Raw genomic sequence first — 21,535 nt, 5'->3', positions numbered from 1 at the left:
AATGAATGTCTGTGTAAAGGACCAGTTTCAGAAATGTGTTAGGTGAAAGTGAAAAGGTTTAAGAACTTATTTAACAAAGGTTCTAAACCAGTTGGTTTCTAGCAAACAAGGAACCATATAGGAATCCTTGTGGTTGATGTGGAAAAAATAAACAATAAAATCACAATATTTAAAAATATTCATAATACACAGTATCACACTGAGATCACTTTTACAATGGCTGCTACAAAAACTGCTATTACAAAATACCTATATACTTGTGACTACTATACACTTATACAGCCTAAGAAGAACTTCAGTCAGTTTGCATTGTAGGTCTTGTAATTAGTATGTAGTAAGTGATTATATTATATTACAACCCTAATTCCAATGAAGTTGGGATGCTGTGTAAAACATAAATAAAAACAGAATATGATGATTTGCAAATCCTTTTCAACCTATATTCAATTGAATACACTACAAAGACAAGATATTTAATGTTCAAAAGGATAAACTTTGTTTTTTGCAAATATACACTCATTTAGAATTTGATGTCTGCAACACATTCCAAAGAAGTTGGGACAGGGGCATGTTTACCACTGTGTTACATCACCTTTCCCTTTAACATACACAATGTTTTACACAACGTTCCAACTTCATTGGAATTGGGGTTTTGTGTATATATATGTGTGTGTGTTTGTGTGTGTGTGCTTAGAAATGTATACTGCATATCATGATGACAAAAATCTCTCATGATTATCATGATTGTGACAATATCATCATACTGTCTATCCTATCCTATGTTTAAGATTTACATGACTTACCTCATGCAGTGAAGTCTGCAGATTAGATGATGAATGAGCTGAAATGTGTACTACATCAAAAGAATGTTCAGTTTTCTATGTTGTGTCCCTTCCAGGCTTATGTGGGAAAATCCTGCTGTATGTTGGTTGAGGAATCGAAATAAACTGGATTCCGATTCAGTTTGCGTGCCTGGGGCATCTGAGAAAAGCTCTCAATGGCTGAATAGAAAGCAACGTACAGAGAAGTGAAAGCAGACTAATGCTGTGAACTACATGTAGACTTCTCCTTTGAAATCTAAAAGAGGCGTGCATATGCAATGATGGAATTCCAGTGGTGAGTGTTTGCTCTGCTCTGCTCACAGGCACCATAACATACATGCATGTCCGATTTTCTTTTCAGCTACTGTCTGAATGAACATCAATTCTTGTGCTACTGTGACAATGGCATTCAGTATTGCCTCTGGTTATAGTTGACAATCTTTCACCCTCACTCTCTCTGACTGTGCTCAGGCCCTAAAGCCAGCCTGATCTTTACTGGAGGGGTCACACGCCTAAAGAACAGAGGTTAGCTGCCTGCTTACTGATAGACATGAGAGAAGAGAAGAGACTGTCTTTTCACATTTTCTCATGTGAGAAGCCTTAAAAAGGTTGCAAAAAAGGTCATGCCTCTGAGGGGAGGCAGAAATATGAGCCCATTAGCCTGGCATTTAAACTGACGATCAGAAAGGAAATAATCACCTGCTATTGGCCATGAGGGAATTCAGCATACGCCTGGCTGGCAGCCACCTGCACCAGACAGAATGTGCCTTTATATCTGTCCTGCTCACCTGCTATTCTTCCACAATGGCGATACAAAATTATAGGGTGCCATGCCAGACACTGATGGGCAAATGTCATTAAAGTTTTTTTTTAACCTATAATATCACTTTTAACAGTTCTTAGTTAAACAGAAAAACTGTCTTTCATTACATGGTAGCTTTAGAATATGCAGTATCCTAATAACAAAGCTTCAGACATGCATCATGAAGCCTTAAATGAAAAGAAAGAGGAAAATGTGTACAAGTCATTACCACATTCTTCAGCCAGGCAATATCTGGATGAATGAATGCACTGCCTATTTGCTATGCATGCATTCATGGAACAGGAGAGAGGAAGAGAGAGGATGGAGGAGCTAGCTTTCCTGCTGTTCTAACTCATCTAGCAGCCCTGTCCAGCTGTGGAACGCACTAATGTTCCCAGTAAATCCCCATAATTTGATCCAAACTGCCCGAGTCTCCATTAGCCAAGTCTCTCTAAAGTCTGTGGCAAGTCCAGCTTAGTACTTCCTCTCTCTTCAGCATGGCACAAAACCAAAGACACTAAAGACACAGATGACCTACTTCACTACTCCTACTGTCTCTGTACACAGGCCAAACCCAGACAGACTTCCTCTCTCACCTACAGCCTTAGGGCTGGTTTTCTGAAAACAGGTTAAAGATGGATACTTGAAATAAGCTACATGGATGCTTAATATAGGCTTGAAATACAATTTTTAAAAAAGGTTAAATCAGGAGACTTGGATAAGATCTGTGGTCCATTGCACAAAGTTAAAGGGGCTTTTTAGTCCAGGATAAGGTTTAATCCAAGTCTGAAAAATCTATCCAGAGAGTGCAAAATCTCTGCACAGACTTTGAAGGCTGCTTTACCATGATAAGATGAACCATGGATAAATCAATAACACTGGGAAAAGACACTAAACAAAAACCACATGGCAGGGTTTGAGTCTCGTCAAGGGGGGAAAGTTCATTCCTTTGGTCTCAAAGGGCTGACATGTTTCCACTATTAACTGGGAAACCCTTTTTAAAGGTTTCAGCATGGATAATAAAAGTGCTACAGAAAAATCAATCAGTGCTCACTGACAAGGCATTACCCACGGAGCAGTGAATACAGCTTTTTGATTCAAGCTGTCTGCATCCCGACCACTGTACTAATTGGGAGGAGAGGTAAACTATCCATCCATCCATCCATCCATCCATCCATATATATACATACACACACACACACATATACACACATATACACATATACACATATATAAATAAACGGTCATGAAGTCCTGCCTTATCCCAAAAGTTTTCTGTTGTTGTTGTGGTGATGTCAGCACACAAAACTTTCAGATGTTGAAACAACCTTTTTGGCCAAGGATTTAAATTTTAAACAAAGGTTTGCAAAAAATAATTAAATAAATTAAAAAAAAAAATTGTTATTCAGGCAAAACGTGGTCTTCATTCCAACAATGAAATTTTAAAGAACTTGAAGGTGAGTGCTGCAATATACTCTAAAAGCATCGGCAAATAGCTGGTTTACACATACACAAAAAATACCTGAAATGGTTTTGTTTTCTTGCTTAATTAAAGAGCCACAGTAAAATCAAAATTACTCAGGTGGCAAATTTTCCTCACTTTTATTGGAAAGAGCATATTGTATAGTTGCTAAGCTGAGGAAGATCTACTTTAGACCCCAACCCCTCATACGAGGCATTTGTCAGCATTATTCTAATGTGAAGGAACAAACCTAGAAAATTCAATATATGAATGAAAGAGAGCATGACAAAGTATTACATACACCATTTATGAAAGGGTCTAGAACACCTGAGTAAAAGCACCATGACTGTGTTACGAAAGCTTAGCTAACGCGGCCCGCCCTCACCCGGGTCAGCCACCACAGCTGAGCTGGAGCATTAGAATGTTTTCTTTCATTCTCACTTCATGTTTTTTCTCTTTGCTTCTTTTAGAGGGGGAGGAAAAAAAATGCCTAGTTAGGCTATGCCAGCCCCAGCTGCATGTTTCAATAAGTCTGTCCGTTTCTTAGCAACCCCCGGGGTGGCCCACTAGCCTACATCCCTGGGATGGAGACTGAGAACACAGGCGCTTTGAGCGCGGGAAGCCATGGCGTCTTCAGAAACACAAAGTAAACAAAAACAAAGAAAAACCCAGCTAGAGGCCTTCTCATCATAGAGAGAAACCCTACAGACAATCCAAACACACAGAGAGAGAGAGAGAGAGAGAGAGAGAGAGAGAGAGAGAGAGAGAGAGAGAGAGAGAGAGAGAATTTGGATGTATGCATGTACAACACTGCATGCACATTCATAAAAATAAACGTGCCAAAACCGTAGGTCTGCAGAGGCCATTTTGTACAAATAATTAAATAAGTATATGAAGACGTAAAAGGAAAAATGCTGTGGTTTACTGTCATTTCCATACCCATGGAGCACAGTTCTAATGCCAAGTTGTCCATACTTGGTTTATGGTAAAAACGGATTATATTAGGATGCCAGGTTAAGCAGCACTAACAGAATAAGCATTTTTCATCATTAGAAAATAGCAAAGTATTGAAAGTAATGCTCATGCATGTGAGTCAGCTGGACTGTTGGGCAGATTGTCCACTGCACCAGAACTGGTCTACAAAGAAGTCGTCCCAGCATTTGGATACATCTGGACTGCCATGCTATACAAGGCACAGTCTCAGACTATTCACAGCCCAATAGACACGTGGAGAAAAAAAATCTCTTCAGAATTACTGCTTTTATATCTTTTCAGAATTACTGCTTTTGTTCAGAAATCTAGAAAAGCATGCTGCAACATGCACTTGGCCTCAGTAAAAAGGTCAAGCAGTGTGCATTTGACTGTGTTAATGATTTCCAGACAAATTCTTCAATTTTACAAGCCTTAACGTAGGGCTCCTCAGGATAATTATGTTTTTGATGTACTGATGTACATCAGTAACACAGTCTGTTCCTTAATCTCTTCAATATTAGTTTAACATTTCTGAACAGCTGGAGAACACACAAGTAGGCTACGTGAATTTGGACTGAGAAGGAAAACCTGTAAAAAGCATTTGATAGTAGACTGTGTGAATGTACGATAGACTGTGCAAGAATAAACTCACCATCTCTAGTTCCTGAGAAACTCTGCGCTTGCGTAGCTCCTCCATGCGCTCGTTGACGTCACTGAAGCATGTGTTGTAGTATTCCGAGTATTCCTGGGCCAGATCATCTATATTACCCAGAGAGCCGTCCTGTTCATACAAAGACAATGAGAGACAAAGCTGATCAAACTACAGCAACACTGAACACCATGAAAGCTCACATACAGAAGAACACTATTACAAGAGGTACAACCATAAGGTGTACTAAAGTGTACAACAGCAAAATCTATTGACCTTTTCATGAATGGACTGAAATAAATGTTGGGGGGGGGGTGAGAACAAAAGAACTGCAAAGGGTTAAAAACACCCCAATTAAATTGCACAGTGTGTTGATTTTCTAAGTTAACACATTCTCTATATGGAACAAACTTAAATATGGCATTTTTCTGCCATTAACTGTGCATAATTTCTGTTTATCTGCAGCACTCTGGTTTTAAACCAGAATGCCACAGCATGATGGCAAAGTTGAGAACATTTATTAGGCCTCAGATAAATATAATCTAAACAATATTACAGAGCTATTACAGAGAATACAACAGAGCTAGTTACTTTTCTGGCTTAAGTACTATGGCCGAAGCTAGCTTCCTTCACACACAGATTATTTTCTTTAGTATATTTCTACATTTATGAAGACATGTCTTGCTGATAGAAGAAACCATAGAAAAGTAGCATTAGCAGTTAATAATGACCAAGTTAAATAAACAGAACAGGAACTTAAATTGTGTTAAATGTTTGGTGATGCATGCCAGCTGATTAGACTACAGACTCGAACCAGGCCATATGATAAGTGTTATGTCATGATATGAAATACGTCATGACACAATTTCTTCCGACATCTGATATGTTGGATCAGACTGTTGAGTGCAGGTTAAGCCACATTAAAAAAAAATTGTATTCAACACTTCACATTCTGCATTAACAAGACAAAAAATGCTGTCTTTGTAATCAAATCTGCAGCTAGGAAGTGTCTTAAGTACCATATTGTGATGTACCTGGTCATGATAATACAGTCATTGACCCTTTCAAGAGATGTGTCTTATTTTAAATATCAGCAGTCCAAGGGCCAGTCTTTTCTTTATTTACAGTACAGCAAAGGGACGCATCACCTAATTTACTTAAAATTTTACATTTTAGTGAAGTCCAGTCTTGCATAGTTTTTACCAGTCAAATACCACTATTAGCAAGCTATTAGTCCTGATGCAAACATGCTAAATATGCAGCATAGGATACAGTAAAATATATATGGTGTAATACTAGATTTAGAGAGAGAGACAGAGAGAGAGACAGAGAGAGAGACAGAGAGAGAGAGAGACAGAGAGAGAGACAGAGAGAGAGAGTGATGCAGCACCAAAACCAACATTTCATCCTAGTGGTTGATTCACATATATACAACCATGAGCATGCACACAAGCATAGGCTCTTAAACAAACTCCTTTAAAACCTTGTCATAGATACATGATTTTAATTAGACTCAGGAAACGTACAGAACAAAGGACCATATACCTAACACACAAAACATACTTTCTGATTAAAACACTACACTGTACAGGTCAACTGCTCTAGAATGAAAAACACAGTCTGTGACTGTCCATTCTTTTCATCACTTTTTTCTCCACTACAGAATTCAGTCTGTAATTATGGTGTATGTACATGTCTCTTTCTGGAGTGACACTACTATTGTTTATAGTTGTTGTGGTCATAATAAATTCATTGCAATCGCACTGAAAGCAGTTTTTGTGTCATGAACAGGGGTATTATTTTATTGACGGAGAGAGATTCAGCCTTAAATTCAAAAGCAGACACACACACAAACACACACACACACCAACCAGTACAATGACCCATCTTGACCCCTACAGCTGTCTGTGTGTGAGCGTGTGACATTCAACTCTGGTGCTGCCAGCCTATGACCTCAGCAAGTGGACGTGTGATTTGCAGTGCCTGTGCCTGTGACCGTGACCAGCTGCAATTGCCTCCATATTACTCTACCATCACACCGCAATGATCTGACAGTACAAGTTACAAAGCAAGGTTGAAAAATGAAGAGTCATCTGCTAAAAATTGCACCTTAGTTGAAAGGAGTATACTTTCTCTAGAAAATTATTAATAACCCTGAAAAGACACAGTTGAGAGAGTTAAATATAAACTCTAGCCCTTATCAGTAGCGGCAGATCTTAAGCCACGTCTTCCATTCAAGAAAAGAAAGAAGACCTTTCCCTGGGCTGGTCTTGAACCCCTGCACATTCCAGATGGCCTTTAAAGCCCATAGTGCTGAAAAGTCAAACAGAAATGCCTTCTTCCTGCCCGGCAATAGCTTTGCCAAACACACACATCCTGTCATTGTGTGTATGGGCCAACGGTAGGAAATTGAGGGCCTCACACACCCAATCACAAAGAGTATGTGCCTAACTTCTTGCAGCTCAAAGACAGGCAGTGAGATGTGGATTGCGATACCCTATTGATATGAATCAGAATTTTAGCTACTGGATATGGGTGGGACACTCTTCATACTACAGTATTTTAGGCTTCCTGATACTCCTGAGTAATAATAATACTTTGCAGGCTTATAATATGCTGGATCTGGGGGTAGTTCCAGCCAGGGATAAACATCTGCACTCAGGCCATTAAGCCAACAAATACAATGTACGTCTACACACATGCTTAAGTATTGAAAAACAGTCAGATGCTACTGAGAAAAGAAAATATTTATTAAAAACTGAAAACTTTACATTAATAAGAGCACACTCGCACCTGTTTAGCAGTCTGAACTCCCACAAATGGGAGCTATTAGCACGGCACTCATTTTCACATGTGTCAATACTAAGGATGCATCGATACTGATGCTGGTATCGGGTGCCAATACCACACTCATTTACTCGTAGTGTAAATGAGTGTACAAATGCAGTGAAGGAGGCTATGCTCATACTGCAAAGTGATACTGACTCCGTGACAGTCGTACACAAAGTTGTTGATTACTTTAAACATTTCCCCTTGGTATATTCTTACTAGGAATACACTGTGTGATTTTAAACACACAATCACATCTGCTTCCCCAACATGGGTGACGACTGGGTAAACCGCTTAAAAAAAAGTTGACATTTGCTACCAAAGTCCATCTATGCTGACTTATATTCTGACTGAATAAAATAGCAAAGTATAAATTTTAATATGAGAATTTGTTTTGTAAAATAGGCTGTAAAAGTGAGCGTATTGTCCTACCATATACATTGCCAGCTTTAGCTTCATTGCACAGTGTTTGCAGCGCTGCTCAGTTTCTCAGCATGTTGTTTTAAATGAACCTGGTTTATCTGAAACTCTTCATTGATAGAACTGTTTGAAGACACTGTGTTTCAAGTAACATGACTCAGTGTTTCCACATAGCACGGTATATAGATTGTAGGTTTTGTCCATATACAATGGTCTGTTCACATGTATGGAAATACTCCATGTAGACATAAACTCTGAAACGGGCTGAAATCTGCTGAATCTCAGCTGTGCTGTTGAGAGACCATTAAACACTTAGGAAATAATACTCCTGGCTGTGCATTTTCCCCATGATTCTGCTGTTGATATTTGACCTAACAGCTGACTACATTTATTGTACAGTTCAGGTCACATGCAGATTTTTCAATGAACACATAAGTGTTACGTTTGAGATTCAAACCACTGAAATTACAGGGCTTCAGACCACATTTGGAAAATGGAATTTCAAGCAGCACTACATAGAGCTAACTACTCATTATGTGTCTTAGAATTAAACAAAAAGGAATAACTTTTAGAATGTTGAAACCAGTTATGTCAAAACTACACTTGCAAAGTAGAACACAACATCTCCACATTTTCAGCTCCAATTTCCAAACTCCAAAGCAACAAGCAGGTTATCAATTTAAAGCTGAAGCATTAATGAAGCTGTAGGAGTAACACTGAATCTGAGCATCAAATGTTTAGCTAATGAAAATTCATTGGCTTCTCACTCTACTGATGATACTTATCCCATTCTCCAGTTTTCCCAACACAGTGCTTCAGATTACTGAGATTCCCAGTGGAGCACTCCTTGCACAGAGACATTCCAAGAGTTACATTCCGATCTCCTTGCGTATGGATGCCAAACAGCTGGGGGACTCACCAACTATTCAGCAAAAACATAATATCAATGTTGGAGAAATTCCTCTTGCTCGAAAGTAATCATCAACTAGTTTGCCATATAAACCTCCATCAATTCTGCCTCTTCCTCCAAAAAACAAAACAAAACAAAACAAAAAAAACAATAATAATAATAATAAAACAGAGAGGAAACTCTTGGATCTTCTTGGATTCACAAGTGGTCCAGCATTCTAGTACAGAGATAAATGCTCTATTTGAGAGGAACCTTCCCTTTCCTAATTCCTGATAACTGGTAAAATAAAAAAAAATAAAAAAACATAATGAAGCTGAACTTCTGCCATTTTTCAGATGCTGAACAATGTTAGCAAGCTGCTTAGCCGAGCCTTGTGCTGCATGTTGATCTGACACACTCTTTAAAGACCTGTGACGTTATACCGCTTTCTAGTACCACATAGTTAGCTGGGCTGGAGAGCCCATGGCTTAGCTGTAATTACAGGGCAGTGGCCAGGCTGGGCCAAAGAATAGCAGAACAGTGAATGAAGAGCCAAAGCTGTCCAAGACCTCCCATTCTATCTAAAACTGTCCTAACTCCATACCAAGAAATACAGCAGAGAGAGAGAGAGATAGAGAGAGAGAGAGAGAGAGAGAGAGACTGATATGACTGATGAAAAGAGACAGGCGGACAGACAGCGGACAGGATGTTGGTGTTACAGAGGCAGGAACAGGCTGTCCGTTTATGGACTATCAACATGTTCTCACAAAGTAACAAAAAAAAATGCATCAGAAGCAGAGGCCCAGAGTCCAAGCCCAGGACTACAGCACATGCCTCCCATTTTCTCATTACCATAGCCAGCAGTGAGTTAATGAGGCAAGTGTGTGTGTGTGTGTGTGTGTGTGTGTGTGTGTGTGTGTGTGTGTGTGTCTGTGTGTGTGTGTGTGTGTGTGTGTGTGTGACTGATTCCAGCTGCAGATCTAACTGATTACTGCACTAACTCTAAGCTCATGTTTTAGTTTTAGCCTGTATGTGTGTGTGTATGTATCTATTAAATGTTATACACAGAGTGGTGGGGGAATAATGTGCTGGTGCCAATATATGATATTCTTTATGTACTTATCCACCCATGCTGGTACATAAATGTTCAGAAAATATAGAAAATGGGACTACCATTCATTTACCACATTACAGTGTTTCTAGCATATGAGCTACACTTGGGCTGCCCCCTCAAATATGTTGCAAGCTATCTTAGTATATTTTGTCCCATTTTAACAATTTCCAACATGATTTAGATATAAATGCATTGAAGTAACAAGAGCACAATTAAAAAAAAACAAAACAAAAAAAAAAAAATTTGTTAGATGCCAGTAATTTTTTAAAGCAATTATCTTCCAATAATGAATATGGACATCCTTGTGTATTCCTAGTTTATATATGCATGAACAAGTTCCTCAACAACCAAGTCCATGAGCACGAAGGGCAAGAACTCTTCTTGTTCATGCAGGATGATTCACTGAACACACAAATCAGCACCACCCTTACTCAAGAGCACAATACAACAGACACCCAACCAGTGTTTCTTACAATCTCTCAGACTTGCACTCTTAAAAATAAAGATGCCAAAAAAGTGCACCCTAGAATGATGCAGGATGAAGCATATCAGATGCAGAACATTTCAATAAGTTATTCCTTAAAAGAATCACTTTGCAAATGAAGACTCCTTGTGAAACCCCTTTTAAAAGTTTAAAGAACCTCTACATGGTCACGTTTTTTCTTTTTCTTTTCTAGAGCTTTTCCTATTCCAAGCCAAAAACCACTCAGGAACCATTTATTTTCAAGAGTGCAGTACCTAACCAAGGCTGATCCCAAACAACTGTTACATAAAACCAATTGTCAAACATTCAACAGGGTCTTGAAGACTAAAGTATTTTTACAGATACAGAAAAGTAACAATCAAATATTCAAGAGGACAGAGCAGCTCATTTCAGTCCAGTTGAGCCATCTCTTAACACGCAACAACGCTAACTCATGGCCCACACCCTCCCACAACACGGACCTGCATCCAAAAGTTGAGTAACAACATTAAGGGAAGGCTCTGTTTTGTTATTCCTCCTTAATGAGCTCATTCGTTCCCAGGGGCGGGTTGTTTCTTGACATGTGGGAAGACTGAGGAGTTGGACTGGACTGTCACAGCATTTACCAGATTGTAGGCAGATTAAAGATTAGAGCAGGTTGCTCAATCCCATCTCTGTGACCTTGTATTGGAAACTGAGAGAGCTGACCAGATTGTAGAATTTCAACCACCAAGCTGCACTTCCCCAGAAACATAGCAAGGAAAAGTACAGGCAATTCAATTTGGTCATTTTGTGGTCAGCTCTAGGTGTTCTCACGTGCACCTCTCAAACTCCAGAACAGGCATATTAAAGCACACAGGACTTTAAGAGGAGAAACGCTGCTTGAGGAAATGATGAGAAAGAAAAGAAAAGGTGCATAGAGGGAGAAAGGGTTATCAAAGAGAAGGAGTAATATGTAAGCCCTCTAGTTTTCACCTCTGACCTCTGACCTGTGACTGTGATGGCTCCTGCTAATCAACTAGACAACATTCTTGTCCTGCACTCTGACCACCCAGAAACATGTAAAGAAAAAAAATCATTCTAAGGCAAAAGGCACTATTAACTATTACTATGAATTACTAGAATTCTACTTGAAAAAAGAGGGAAAATCTGTGGAATGCTTTATTCTTTATATCCAATTTCCTGTCATTTTTCTTGCTGCTAGTCCAACCTGCATTAGATGATTATATAAACTGACTGCAGCTCACTAACAGAGGCAGGAAATGGGTTTATGAGGCAAGATTAAGTTTTCTCTTGCATAGTTCTCGGACCCAAACCAAACAGCGAGGCCACATTCACGCTGCACTGCCATTGTGCTGCAGCAACAATCACCACTGGTAGACTGTTCTTTTTCAGAGGATGCAAATCTAGGGAAACACATTTCACAATGTCTACTGGAGAGGCCTGAGACCTATTCACATCTTGGAAATTATCCCATCTCAAATGCCTTCATGTGATGATAAACATGCTGGGCTATATTAAAAGGATACACTGTGCAATTAGGTTGTGACTGGATGTGATCTTCTCTGGAAGGAGGAAAGAAGAAAAATGTATGGTAAAAAAAAAGTTCAGAAAGAGCACTGAGGAAGAGCAAAGACTGAACCATAGCCTAATTTTCCTCAGTGTCTTCTACCCTGATACCGAAATTCAGGCCAGCAACTGCATCCATCACCATGAATGTATGCTAACACAACTCCACACAAAACTGTTAAACAGATGCTGCCCTGGTCATTCAGCATGGAATGTGCCTTTTCGCTATGACCTTAGATAGCAAATAGAGCTAAAAGACAAGCATGTGGTCTTCAAGGATGCAGTCCTAGCCTCAGAACTGTCTTCATGGTCATTGCCATGGGTCTACAAAACACAAACCAAAAAACATGCACTGTACATAGCATATAAATCAAAGTACAGTGCTACATGAGAACTTCTAATATACAGTGGGGCAAAAAAGTATTTAGCCAGCCACTGATTGTGCAAATTCACCTACTTAGAAAGATGAGAGAGGTCTGTAATTTTCATCAAAGGTACACTTCAACTATGAGAGACAAAATGAGAAAAAAAAGGATTTAATCTACTTAATCCAGGAAATCACATTGTAGAATTTTTAAAGAATTTATTGGTAAATTATGGTGGAAAACAAGTATTTGGTCACTCACAAACAAGCAAGATTTCTGGCTCTCACAGACCTGCAACTTCTTCTTTAAGAAGCTCTTCTGTCCTCCACTCGTTACCTGTATTAATGGCACCTGTTTGACCTCGTTATCTGTATGAAAGACACCTGTCCACAGCCTCAAACAGTAAGACTCCAAACTTAACCATGGCCAAGACCAAAGAGCTGTCGAAGGACACTAAGAAGAAAATTGTAGACCTGCACCAGGCTGGGAAGAGTGAATCTACAATAGGCAAGCAGGTTGGTGTGAATAAGTCAACTGTAGGAGCAATTGAAAGAAAATGGAAGACATACAAGACTATTGATAATCTCCCTCGATCTGGGGCCCCATGCAAGATCTCATCCCATCGGGTCAAAATGATCATGAGAACAGTGAACAAAAATCCCAGAACTACACGGAGGGACCTGATGAATGACCTGCAGAGAGCTGGGACCAAAGTAACAAAGGCTATCCTCAGTAAAACACTATGCCTAGAGGGACTCAAATCCTGCAGGTGCCAGGTGTGTCCCCCTGCTTAAGCCAGTACATGTCCAGGCCCATCTGAAGTTTGCCAGAGAGCATATGAATGATCCAGAAGAGGATTGGGAGACTATCATGTGGTCAGATGAAATCAAAATAGAACTTTTTGGTAAAAACTCAACTCGTCGTGTTTGGAGGAGAGTGAATGCTGAGTTGCATCCATACCTACTGTGAAGAATGGGGTTGGAAACATCATGCTTTGGAGCTGTAATTTCTGCAAAGGGGACAGGACGACTGATCCGTGTTAAGGGAAGAATGAACGGGGCCATGTATCGTGAGACTTTAAGCCAAAACCTCCTTCCATCAGTGAGAACATTGAAGATGGAACGTGGTTGGGTCTTCCAGCATGACAATGATCCCAAACACACCGCTTGGGCAACGAAGGAGTGGCTCCCTAAAAAGCATTTTAAGGTCCTGGAGTGGCCTAGCCAGTCTCCAGACCTCAACCCCATAGAAAATTTGTGGAGGGATTTGAAAGTCTATGTTGCCCAGCGAGAGCCCCAAGACATCACTGCTCTAGAGGAGATCTGCAGGAGGAATGGGCCGAAATACGAGCTACAGTGTGTGCAAACCTGGTGAAGACTTGCAGGAAACGTTTGACCTCTGTCATTGCCAACAAAGGTTATGTTACAGAGTATTGAGTTGAACTTTTGTCATTGACCAAATACTTATTTTCCACCATAATTTACTAATAAGTTCTTTAAAAATCCTACAATGTGATTTCCTGGATTTCTTTTTCTCATATTGTCTTTCATAGTTGGACTGTGCCTATGATGAGAATTACAGACCTCTCTCATCTTTCTAAGTAGGAGAACTTGCACAATCAGTGGCTGACTAAATACTTTTTTGCCCCACTGTATTACTGCAAAGTTTTACAACCACAGTCCAGGACTCAAGTATTTTGAATGCAAAAAATTTAAAAGAGCTAATTTTAAAAAATCACCCCGTTTTACAGCCAAAAAATAAAGAAGACAAAATACAACATAATCTTATATCTCAACAATGGAGCGTTGTGGAAGACCAGTATGCCCTTAAAAATGAAGATTTATAAATGATTTTTCTCTAAAGACTATCTACTCTAGACCTGCTTCTTAGCATGGCACAAACTCTTATGTTAAGTGGGACAACCTGCCTCCAATCATAAGAAATGAGAAGAAACATACTAAACATATAGGCTAACATACTAGTTACAAATCTTGAATATGAAGTACAACTGAAAGGTAAGTGGAAAGAGAAGTGGAGGTTAGGGGCTGATGTTTCAGGAAGTATGAGGTGGGACATGTGGCACCGCCCTGCGGTAGGGGAAGCTGGTATGAGCTGGAGCTGCAAGAAGCAGTCTTAGATGGGATGCACCAGGGAAGAGAGAAAGGGAAAAGAGCAGACACTGGGTCAGAGGTGCTGTCCCACTCTCATCAGGGGCTTCCTCAGGACATCCGCAAGGGCAGAGAGGAGAGGGCCGCAGGAAGGCCCAGAGGGAGGGAGAATGAGGAGGTGAGGAGAACAGGAAGAGAAGAGCAAGGAAAGGTACTGTATGTGCAGTGGTCTGTGGGCAGACTGAGAATTAACTGTAATCAGGAGGGCTGTGGTTTACAGCAAGGCAGGCATATTGCTGACTCAACGAGTCCAGTGAAACTGTAGGCAAGAAGTTACCCTCAATGCTTTCTCGTTTTCTCCTTCTTCTTTCTTTATTTACGTCCTCTTTCTTCACAAACAGAAACCAAAACAACTAAAGGCACAACTTCTTACTGAGCACACAAAGGAGTAGAGGCAGAAAGAAGTCATCTAATTCTAGAAGTTTGATTAGGGTTGGGAGGTCTTTACAGGCTCTGAAGAGAGCTCTCTTTCAGAGCAGAGCTGTGGAAGAACAGAGAGTGACTGTATGCTACACACTGACCTGATCTGGGTTTGGCTACAGTGCCCTCCAGGAGGAAACATACTGGTCAAGTTGGGAAGATCTCACACTGTGGTCACTGGACTGGCCAAATGAGCAGTTAAGACCTGAAGTCACAATGCTACAATAACCTAATTCAGTGAGCTTTACTATGGGTGTCTGCTTTGCCCTGTCAATAACAGTCTTTACTGTAGTGTACATACTGTAGATTCCATATTCAACATAATAAGCAGAGATAGGAATAGACACACTAGTCCAAACCTATGAAACAATACACCCAATCACACCCTATGTTTACACATGCAATTTCTAAACAACTGAAGCTTTTCCAGATCTAATAAGTTATACGTGATTTTTATGAGTGTCTGCATGTCCGAAGTTTGGGACCTAAAAGTTTGGCACCTTTTTTTCTATTTGTGTATATGCCTGTAGATAGGATCTGGTTTATTTATTCTTGTTATATGTCTACACCCGTTTATGGTTACTGTATAGTGTTGTGTGTCTCAAGACACCCTTTTTACTCACAGCACAAAGTCTAGACCATATAAGTCCGAGACCTGCTTAAATAGGAGAAGCAGACAGTTAAGTGGCTTTGAAGTCAGTTTACTCAGCTACAACCACATATAAATGGGGCTCACACATGCTCTGACCATATTTAAATAACACGCAAAGTGAGGTATGCTCATTAGGAACATTCCACAAGTTTGGCTTGCAGTTTGGTAAACCTCAAAATGTCACCCTTACACTTCTCCTTACATAAGGCTACCAGGCATCCTGTGATATTAGCATTATGCATGCCTTTCAATAAAAGGCCAGAATGGCTACTTATGGAGGTTCACTGTTCACTTATTAGCTGTTAAGCCATATAAACAGCACTTTCATTAGTTAGCCCCTAGCTCTAGCAAAACTGGAGAGTGAGAGAATGATAGAGAATGATGTGTGACCTGGCCTGTCTGTTTGATAACTGGTCTAAAACCATTACTGGCTTTGTGCCCAACCTTAGAAGATCAGGCTCATTTCAAACCTTAGAAGATCATGTTTGCTTTAAACTGCACATATACACCAATGGTTAGCCCAGAGCTAAAGACTGGGCAGGCTTTGCTCAGGCACGCTACCAAGCTACTATCACAATGCAGAGCCAAAGCTTGCAACCCAGTCATAATATAGTCACCTATCTTTTCAAAACAGTTGAGGCAGGGAGGTGCTCAAAGAGCACACAGGTCTGCATCCCCACAGACAAAGGCCATTGAAAAGCACTGAAACGCTGAGGGCTGTATATATATAGACTAGCCTGCTGGTTGCCAAAAGATAGAGGATATATTCTGCTGAGACCATTCAAAGTGCAAGACTCAAACATTAGGAGATGTAAATTGCTGAGGGCTAGTGAGCTTTGCTTTTTGAGGGATGAAGTTGAAGAATGTCATGGAGTACTGTCAGGTATAAGCTTAGCATACTTTCACTCAGGCTTGACATGACTGCCTGGAAACCTCAACTAAACTGTAGAATAGAGTAGATTAAATAATTTTTGGTGTTACTTAAATAATTCATCATTTGAATGTCAATTTTACTTCAAGATTTTCCTCTTATGTATGTAAGACTACTTCAGTACTTGTTGCACCTCTGCACAGCCTAATCGAGGGGAAGTGAAAGAGTGGCAAACATTTGAAAGACAGATCATTAACAAAAACAACCTAATATTTCTCCTTGCTTAAATAACTGACAACAGAAACCCACCTCCATGTTTGGTTGGAGGTTTCGCACGCTGGTTGATGAATCTGAGACGCATCATTCTACACATTCTCTAGCACACACACATTACCACATACATATCACATTCACACTCAACCTTCAAAACCCCAACAATTCACTTTTAAGTGAAAATCCTTGCCTCTGACCCTTGCATCTAGTTGCTGTGACCTGTGTTCTGTAAACAAGGCAGAGCTTCATGCATATCCTTTCTGTTAAGAATTCCATCGTGGCAAAGAGGCTTTAACTAAGGCAGCCTGTTAGAGCCATGTTTGGTGACCAGAGAAACAGCCAGACCCAGAGTTCAATCAAATACAGTTATATATGATGATCACAGTTATTTTACATAAAAGCATATAAAGTTGGGCAGCCTAAGAATAAAAAAAAAGTGTGTCAGATGACACGTTTCAATAATTTCTAATACTTTGGTAAGGATCCTTTTTCAGCCTTGCACTATAACTCTGAAAAAGTGGTTTTAATTATAGCCTACATTAAACAAATTTGTCTTAAGTTGGTAAATTTGGCCTAATGACATGGAGCATGTTTTTTTTTTTTTTTTTTTTTTTAATTGGAGCATTTTTTATATAATTTATAGAGAATAATCAAAATTAGAGATATTAGGTATACTTTTGTGGGACAGATAAATACAGAACTGTTCTGGCTTTTTTATTTGGCTTTTAAGAAAGAGCTCAATTCTGCCACCTTCACAAATGATTTTAACATATTGTTATTGTACATATGACACTGCAGCGCAAATCTCCTCCATTGCATCATCATGGGCTTATGTGTACTGCTGAACCACCTCGGGCTAAACAAACTTTCCATATTTTGGGGCTTTGATATAGCCTAATACTAGTTACACAGACCACAACAGTTTCCACTGGGCACTTGAACTCAACCATTCTGACTTCTGAGCACTCTTAAAGAGAGACTGTAGACTACAAAACAAGGAGAAGCCTACAAGTCAGCTGAAGAGTCTGCTAACCTGAGCTTTAGGATAGCGGAGTACAGTTCTCAGCATAGGAACAGCCGGTGTCGCCTCAGTCCTCATTAAAATGCGTCGGGAGTAAGCTACAACTACAGCATCCACAATGAAGCCCCCCTCTATAGGAGCTCCCAGGCTGAAGAAGGTTTCTTGCGACCTTCCTGTGACACCCACCCCCTCCCCCAATTCCACACTTACCAGCATCCCCATCACGTCCGACCAAAGCTGAGAAAAACTGTCCGCCACAGCGCTTGTCGCCTGCGCCTCCTCGGCACAGGCTTGATCCGCTTCCATTGCTGAAGTATACTGAAGGAATCACTTAAGTATTAATAAAAGTATTTTAATCCGCTCAGGGGTGGAGATAAGCAGACAAATAAAGCCCGTTTAGAAGAAGCAGTGTTGTTTTTTCACTCTGGTAGGGTGCTCTAACTATCATTCCTCTGGACGCAAACGCTCAAGAAAATGAAAAGAAATCTGCCTTTACTATTAAATAACACAGACGGTCTAAAAAGTCCAGGTTCGATTCTGTGGTATTCCATTGAGACCCGACTACCTTCCATAAAGCCAGTAAAGCAAGCGTCGTTTTAAATCAAGCTACAGACCTATGATTTGGTTTTACAAACTTCTTGACCTACTCTGACATTCCCACTCCAGCTTACTCTACGCTGAAGCCGAGCGCTTTGCTTTGGTTCTCCTCTGGCGCGAACTACCTCGAAACTGAGGGAGATCTTTCTGCGACAAGGCGTAAAAACAAACCCCAATTAGTCGTCACAGCTTCTCAAAACACGTCAAAAGTCCTATAAACTGTTCGGCGACTACTCCTCAAGGGAACAAATGCAGCACACACTGCCTGAATAGCCTTTGCTTGTTGTTGAATTCTCCACGGTCCCTCCCCCGGAGTGAGTGAACTCTCCCTCGACTCGTCTCTCCTCCCCAAAACACAAGCAGCTCGCGCTCAGCTTCAGTGTGGAGAAACGCTTTAGCCTAGCTGCGGAGCTACAAAGTGAACATCGGTAAGAAACTTTGTGATTTTCCTGACCAACCTTGATGACAATGGGGTCATTTAAAAAGTCTTTGTCCTCCCTGTTGCTTTTCCAGCCCTGCTTTCGGGCCGCCGATGGAACACAAAGGAACAAAGCGGCGGTATTGTCCTGACAAAACAAAAAAGTGCGTGAGAGAAATATTTCAGGGCCATGACGTAATCCATCGCCCTGTTCACATTACCAGCAAGCCTGAGGGAAGCTGCATGAAATAAATGTAGAAAAATAGAAAGTATACATGCTTTTGATCTTATTTCTAAGGATGCAGTAGTTATTGCAGGTATAGTATTTGTCTGATGTAACATAATGATCAACTACAACATTAAGACCACCTCTTGTTTCTACTCTCATTGTCCATTTTATCAGCTCCACATAACATATAGTACTTTATAGTTCTACAGTTACAGACTGTAGTCCATTTGTTTCCCTGCGTGATGTCTTAACCTCCTTTTGTTCTGCTCTTCAATGATCAGGGCCACCACATAGTGAGTATTATTACAGTGCACTGCACAGCACTGCAGTGATACTGACAGGGTGGTGGTGTGTTGGTGAGTGTGTTGCGCTGATATGAGCGGATCAGACACAGCAGTGCTGCTGGAGTTTTTTAATACACTGTGTCCACTCTATCAGACACACCTACCTTGTTGGTCCATCTTGTAAATGTAAAGTCAAAGACTACACACTTTGTATTAGTCATATAGCCTTTCACCAGTAGTCATCCAACCACAGGATGCTGCTGGCTGGATAATTTTGACTGGTGGACTATTCTCACTCCAGCAGTGACACTGAGGTGTTTACAAACTCCAGCAGCACTGCTGTGTCACATACCAGTGCAACACACACAATCAAACATGTCAGAGAATCTTCCACCACCCAAATAACACTTGCTCTGTGGTGGTCCTGAGGAGGTCCTGACCATTGAAGTACAGGGTGAAAGGATAGGCAAAGTTTACAGAGAAACAGATGGACCACAGTCTGTAACTGGACAACTACAAAGTGCACATATAATGGATCTGATAAAATGGACAATAAGGTGGTTTTAATGTTATGGCTGATCAGTTTTTTCTTCAGGCGTAGCAAGTATCCCTAACTACATCATCGGCAACAAAACGCCCCACAACACGATCAGTGTCAGTCCATACAGGTCAAAATTCATGTCTGTAGCCTAATTATTTTTGTAAGCTATCTGTCTGAAATGGTATGGTATACATCCTTGTTTTGTTGTTGTTTTTTTTTTTTTTTTGATGAAACTAATTGTCAACAAGACAGTGTGAAATGGGGCAGCATAAACTTCAGGCTGAAAGTAATTGGCATTTCTGCTGTCTGGCTATTGTAATAAAGAAAATCTTGCTCCATCTCTTTCGCCAGAGACATTCCCCAAAGCAGCAGCAACAGCTGTCTAGTCTCGTGACAAATGCCAGAATGGAGAGAGTGAGCAAAACAGAAAGAGAATAAGATAGATAGAGAGTATGTGAGAACAGTGAGAGAATTCCTTATTAGTCAGGTGTAATTTCATATATGCAACAATGACTTTCTCTCTTCAAGCTTAGCCTACTCTAGTATTAAAGCCAACAGTCTATAGTAAGCAATTTGAAAGTACTGTTTAAGTATTGGGAGCAGTGTAGTCATTCACAGAATGAAAGAATGATGATCGTGTTCTTTGCTTAGCTACATATTATCTTCTTTCTCCTGAAAACTAAAGCCTGGACAATTTCTATTAACATTAAGACAGAAAGAAATAATAGAGAACTTGTTCCCACTGCAACTGGACACTAGATAAGACATAATGAGGATTATATGGTGTATTTTGCTTTCATAGGGAACCGTCTCTCTTTCTCTTCACCCTAATCCGCACACAGCTCCGTGGCAAAGGGAGGGAAGAATGACTTTCACAGACTGGGCCTCTGCAACAGCTGCTCAACAGGCTCAGCACTAACAGTCTAAACACATGTTCTCTCCCTCATGCTTGCACACACGCATAAACAGACATATGTATGATTCCTTCCAGGAATATTTGACCATTAACCCATCACTAGCTGGAGCATGTTTACTGAAGCTCTTAAACAGTCTCTGTTTATAAAGTTAATGTTCACAATGTCCTGACTATGCATTCACCTACAGACATCACATTGTTTTGTTAGGGCTAAGGAATAATTAATACTAGTAAATAGAGTAAAATAACAGGAAACTTGATGACTTGAAACAGAACAACAGTAGCCAATTTGTGATCTAACTAGAATTACATGGCTTAAAACAGGCTTGTTGCTCATCAGATGATGTTGAGAAGTGCACTATCGCCTCCTGCTTTGAGCTCTGCCCTCAAGGGGTGCTGAATTGGTTTAAACATTTCCCTCTCAGTTTGTTCCCAACCTAACAAGTCTATGTTCCTACCCACATTTAGCTCAAAAGGTCGTCCCAGAGGTTCTTGTCACAAGACCATGTCTGTCCCCATGACACTAGCCAATGGTCAGTAGCACCCCAAAGGATTTATTTTACTAAGTACAGATAAACACCATTCATGTGTTATCCATGGTGATAGACTTCATGCTACAAATGCTTGCGGATGTGTTTTCGCTTTCTGAATGCAGTCCATCCTGCAGGACCTCAATGATAAGACAACAATAGAAGAGAGCTCCCCCCTGCCCTGTTCAAACAGAGGGGTCATTGCTTAGTGGAAGGCCGCTGATTCTCTGTATGAGCGCATGTATGCGAGTATACTTTGT

At 40.4% G+C, this 21,535-nt stretch overlaps 1 protein-coding gene and 1 long non-coding RNA gene across 9 annotated transcripts in view; one reads left to right on the top strand and one right to left on the bottom strand.

Moving 5' to 3' along the window:
- sash1a (SAM and SH3 domain containing 1a) overlaps positions 1-21,535 on the bottom strand; it is a 359,575-nt gene that overhangs the window by 45,821 nt on the left and 292,219 nt on the right. For 6 of the 8 annotated variants that reach the window (XM_037537753.1, XM_037537754.1, XM_037537755.1 and 3 more), the window contains exon 2: positions 4,710-4,838. In XM_037537753.1, coding sequence (XP_037393650.1) covers positions 4,710-4,838 — 129 coding nt within the window. Of the gene's footprint in view, positions 1-4,709; positions 4,839-17,970; positions 18,601-21,535 lie in introns of those variants that run through there. The other 2 variants (XM_037537756.1, XM_017713001.2) reach the window with 2 other exon arrangements.
- LOC108436480 lies at positions 18,716-19,047 on the top strand. Its single transcript, XR_001858529.1, has 2 exons — positions 18,716-18,785; positions 18,871-19,047. It is a non-coding gene; the product is annotated as an uncharacterized LOC108436480 (long non-coding RNA).

This window comes from Pygocentrus nattereri, chromosome 4 (assembly GCF_015220715.1).
Source record: "Pygocentrus nattereri isolate fPygNat1 chromosome 4, fPygNat1.pri, whole genome shotgun sequence".
NCBI classification, from domain to species: Eukaryota; Metazoa; Chordata; class Actinopteri; order Characiformes; family Serrasalmidae; genus Pygocentrus; species Pygocentrus nattereri.
Note: the sequence above shows the minus strand (reverse complement) of the source record. Positions and strands in the feature narration are given on the sequence as shown.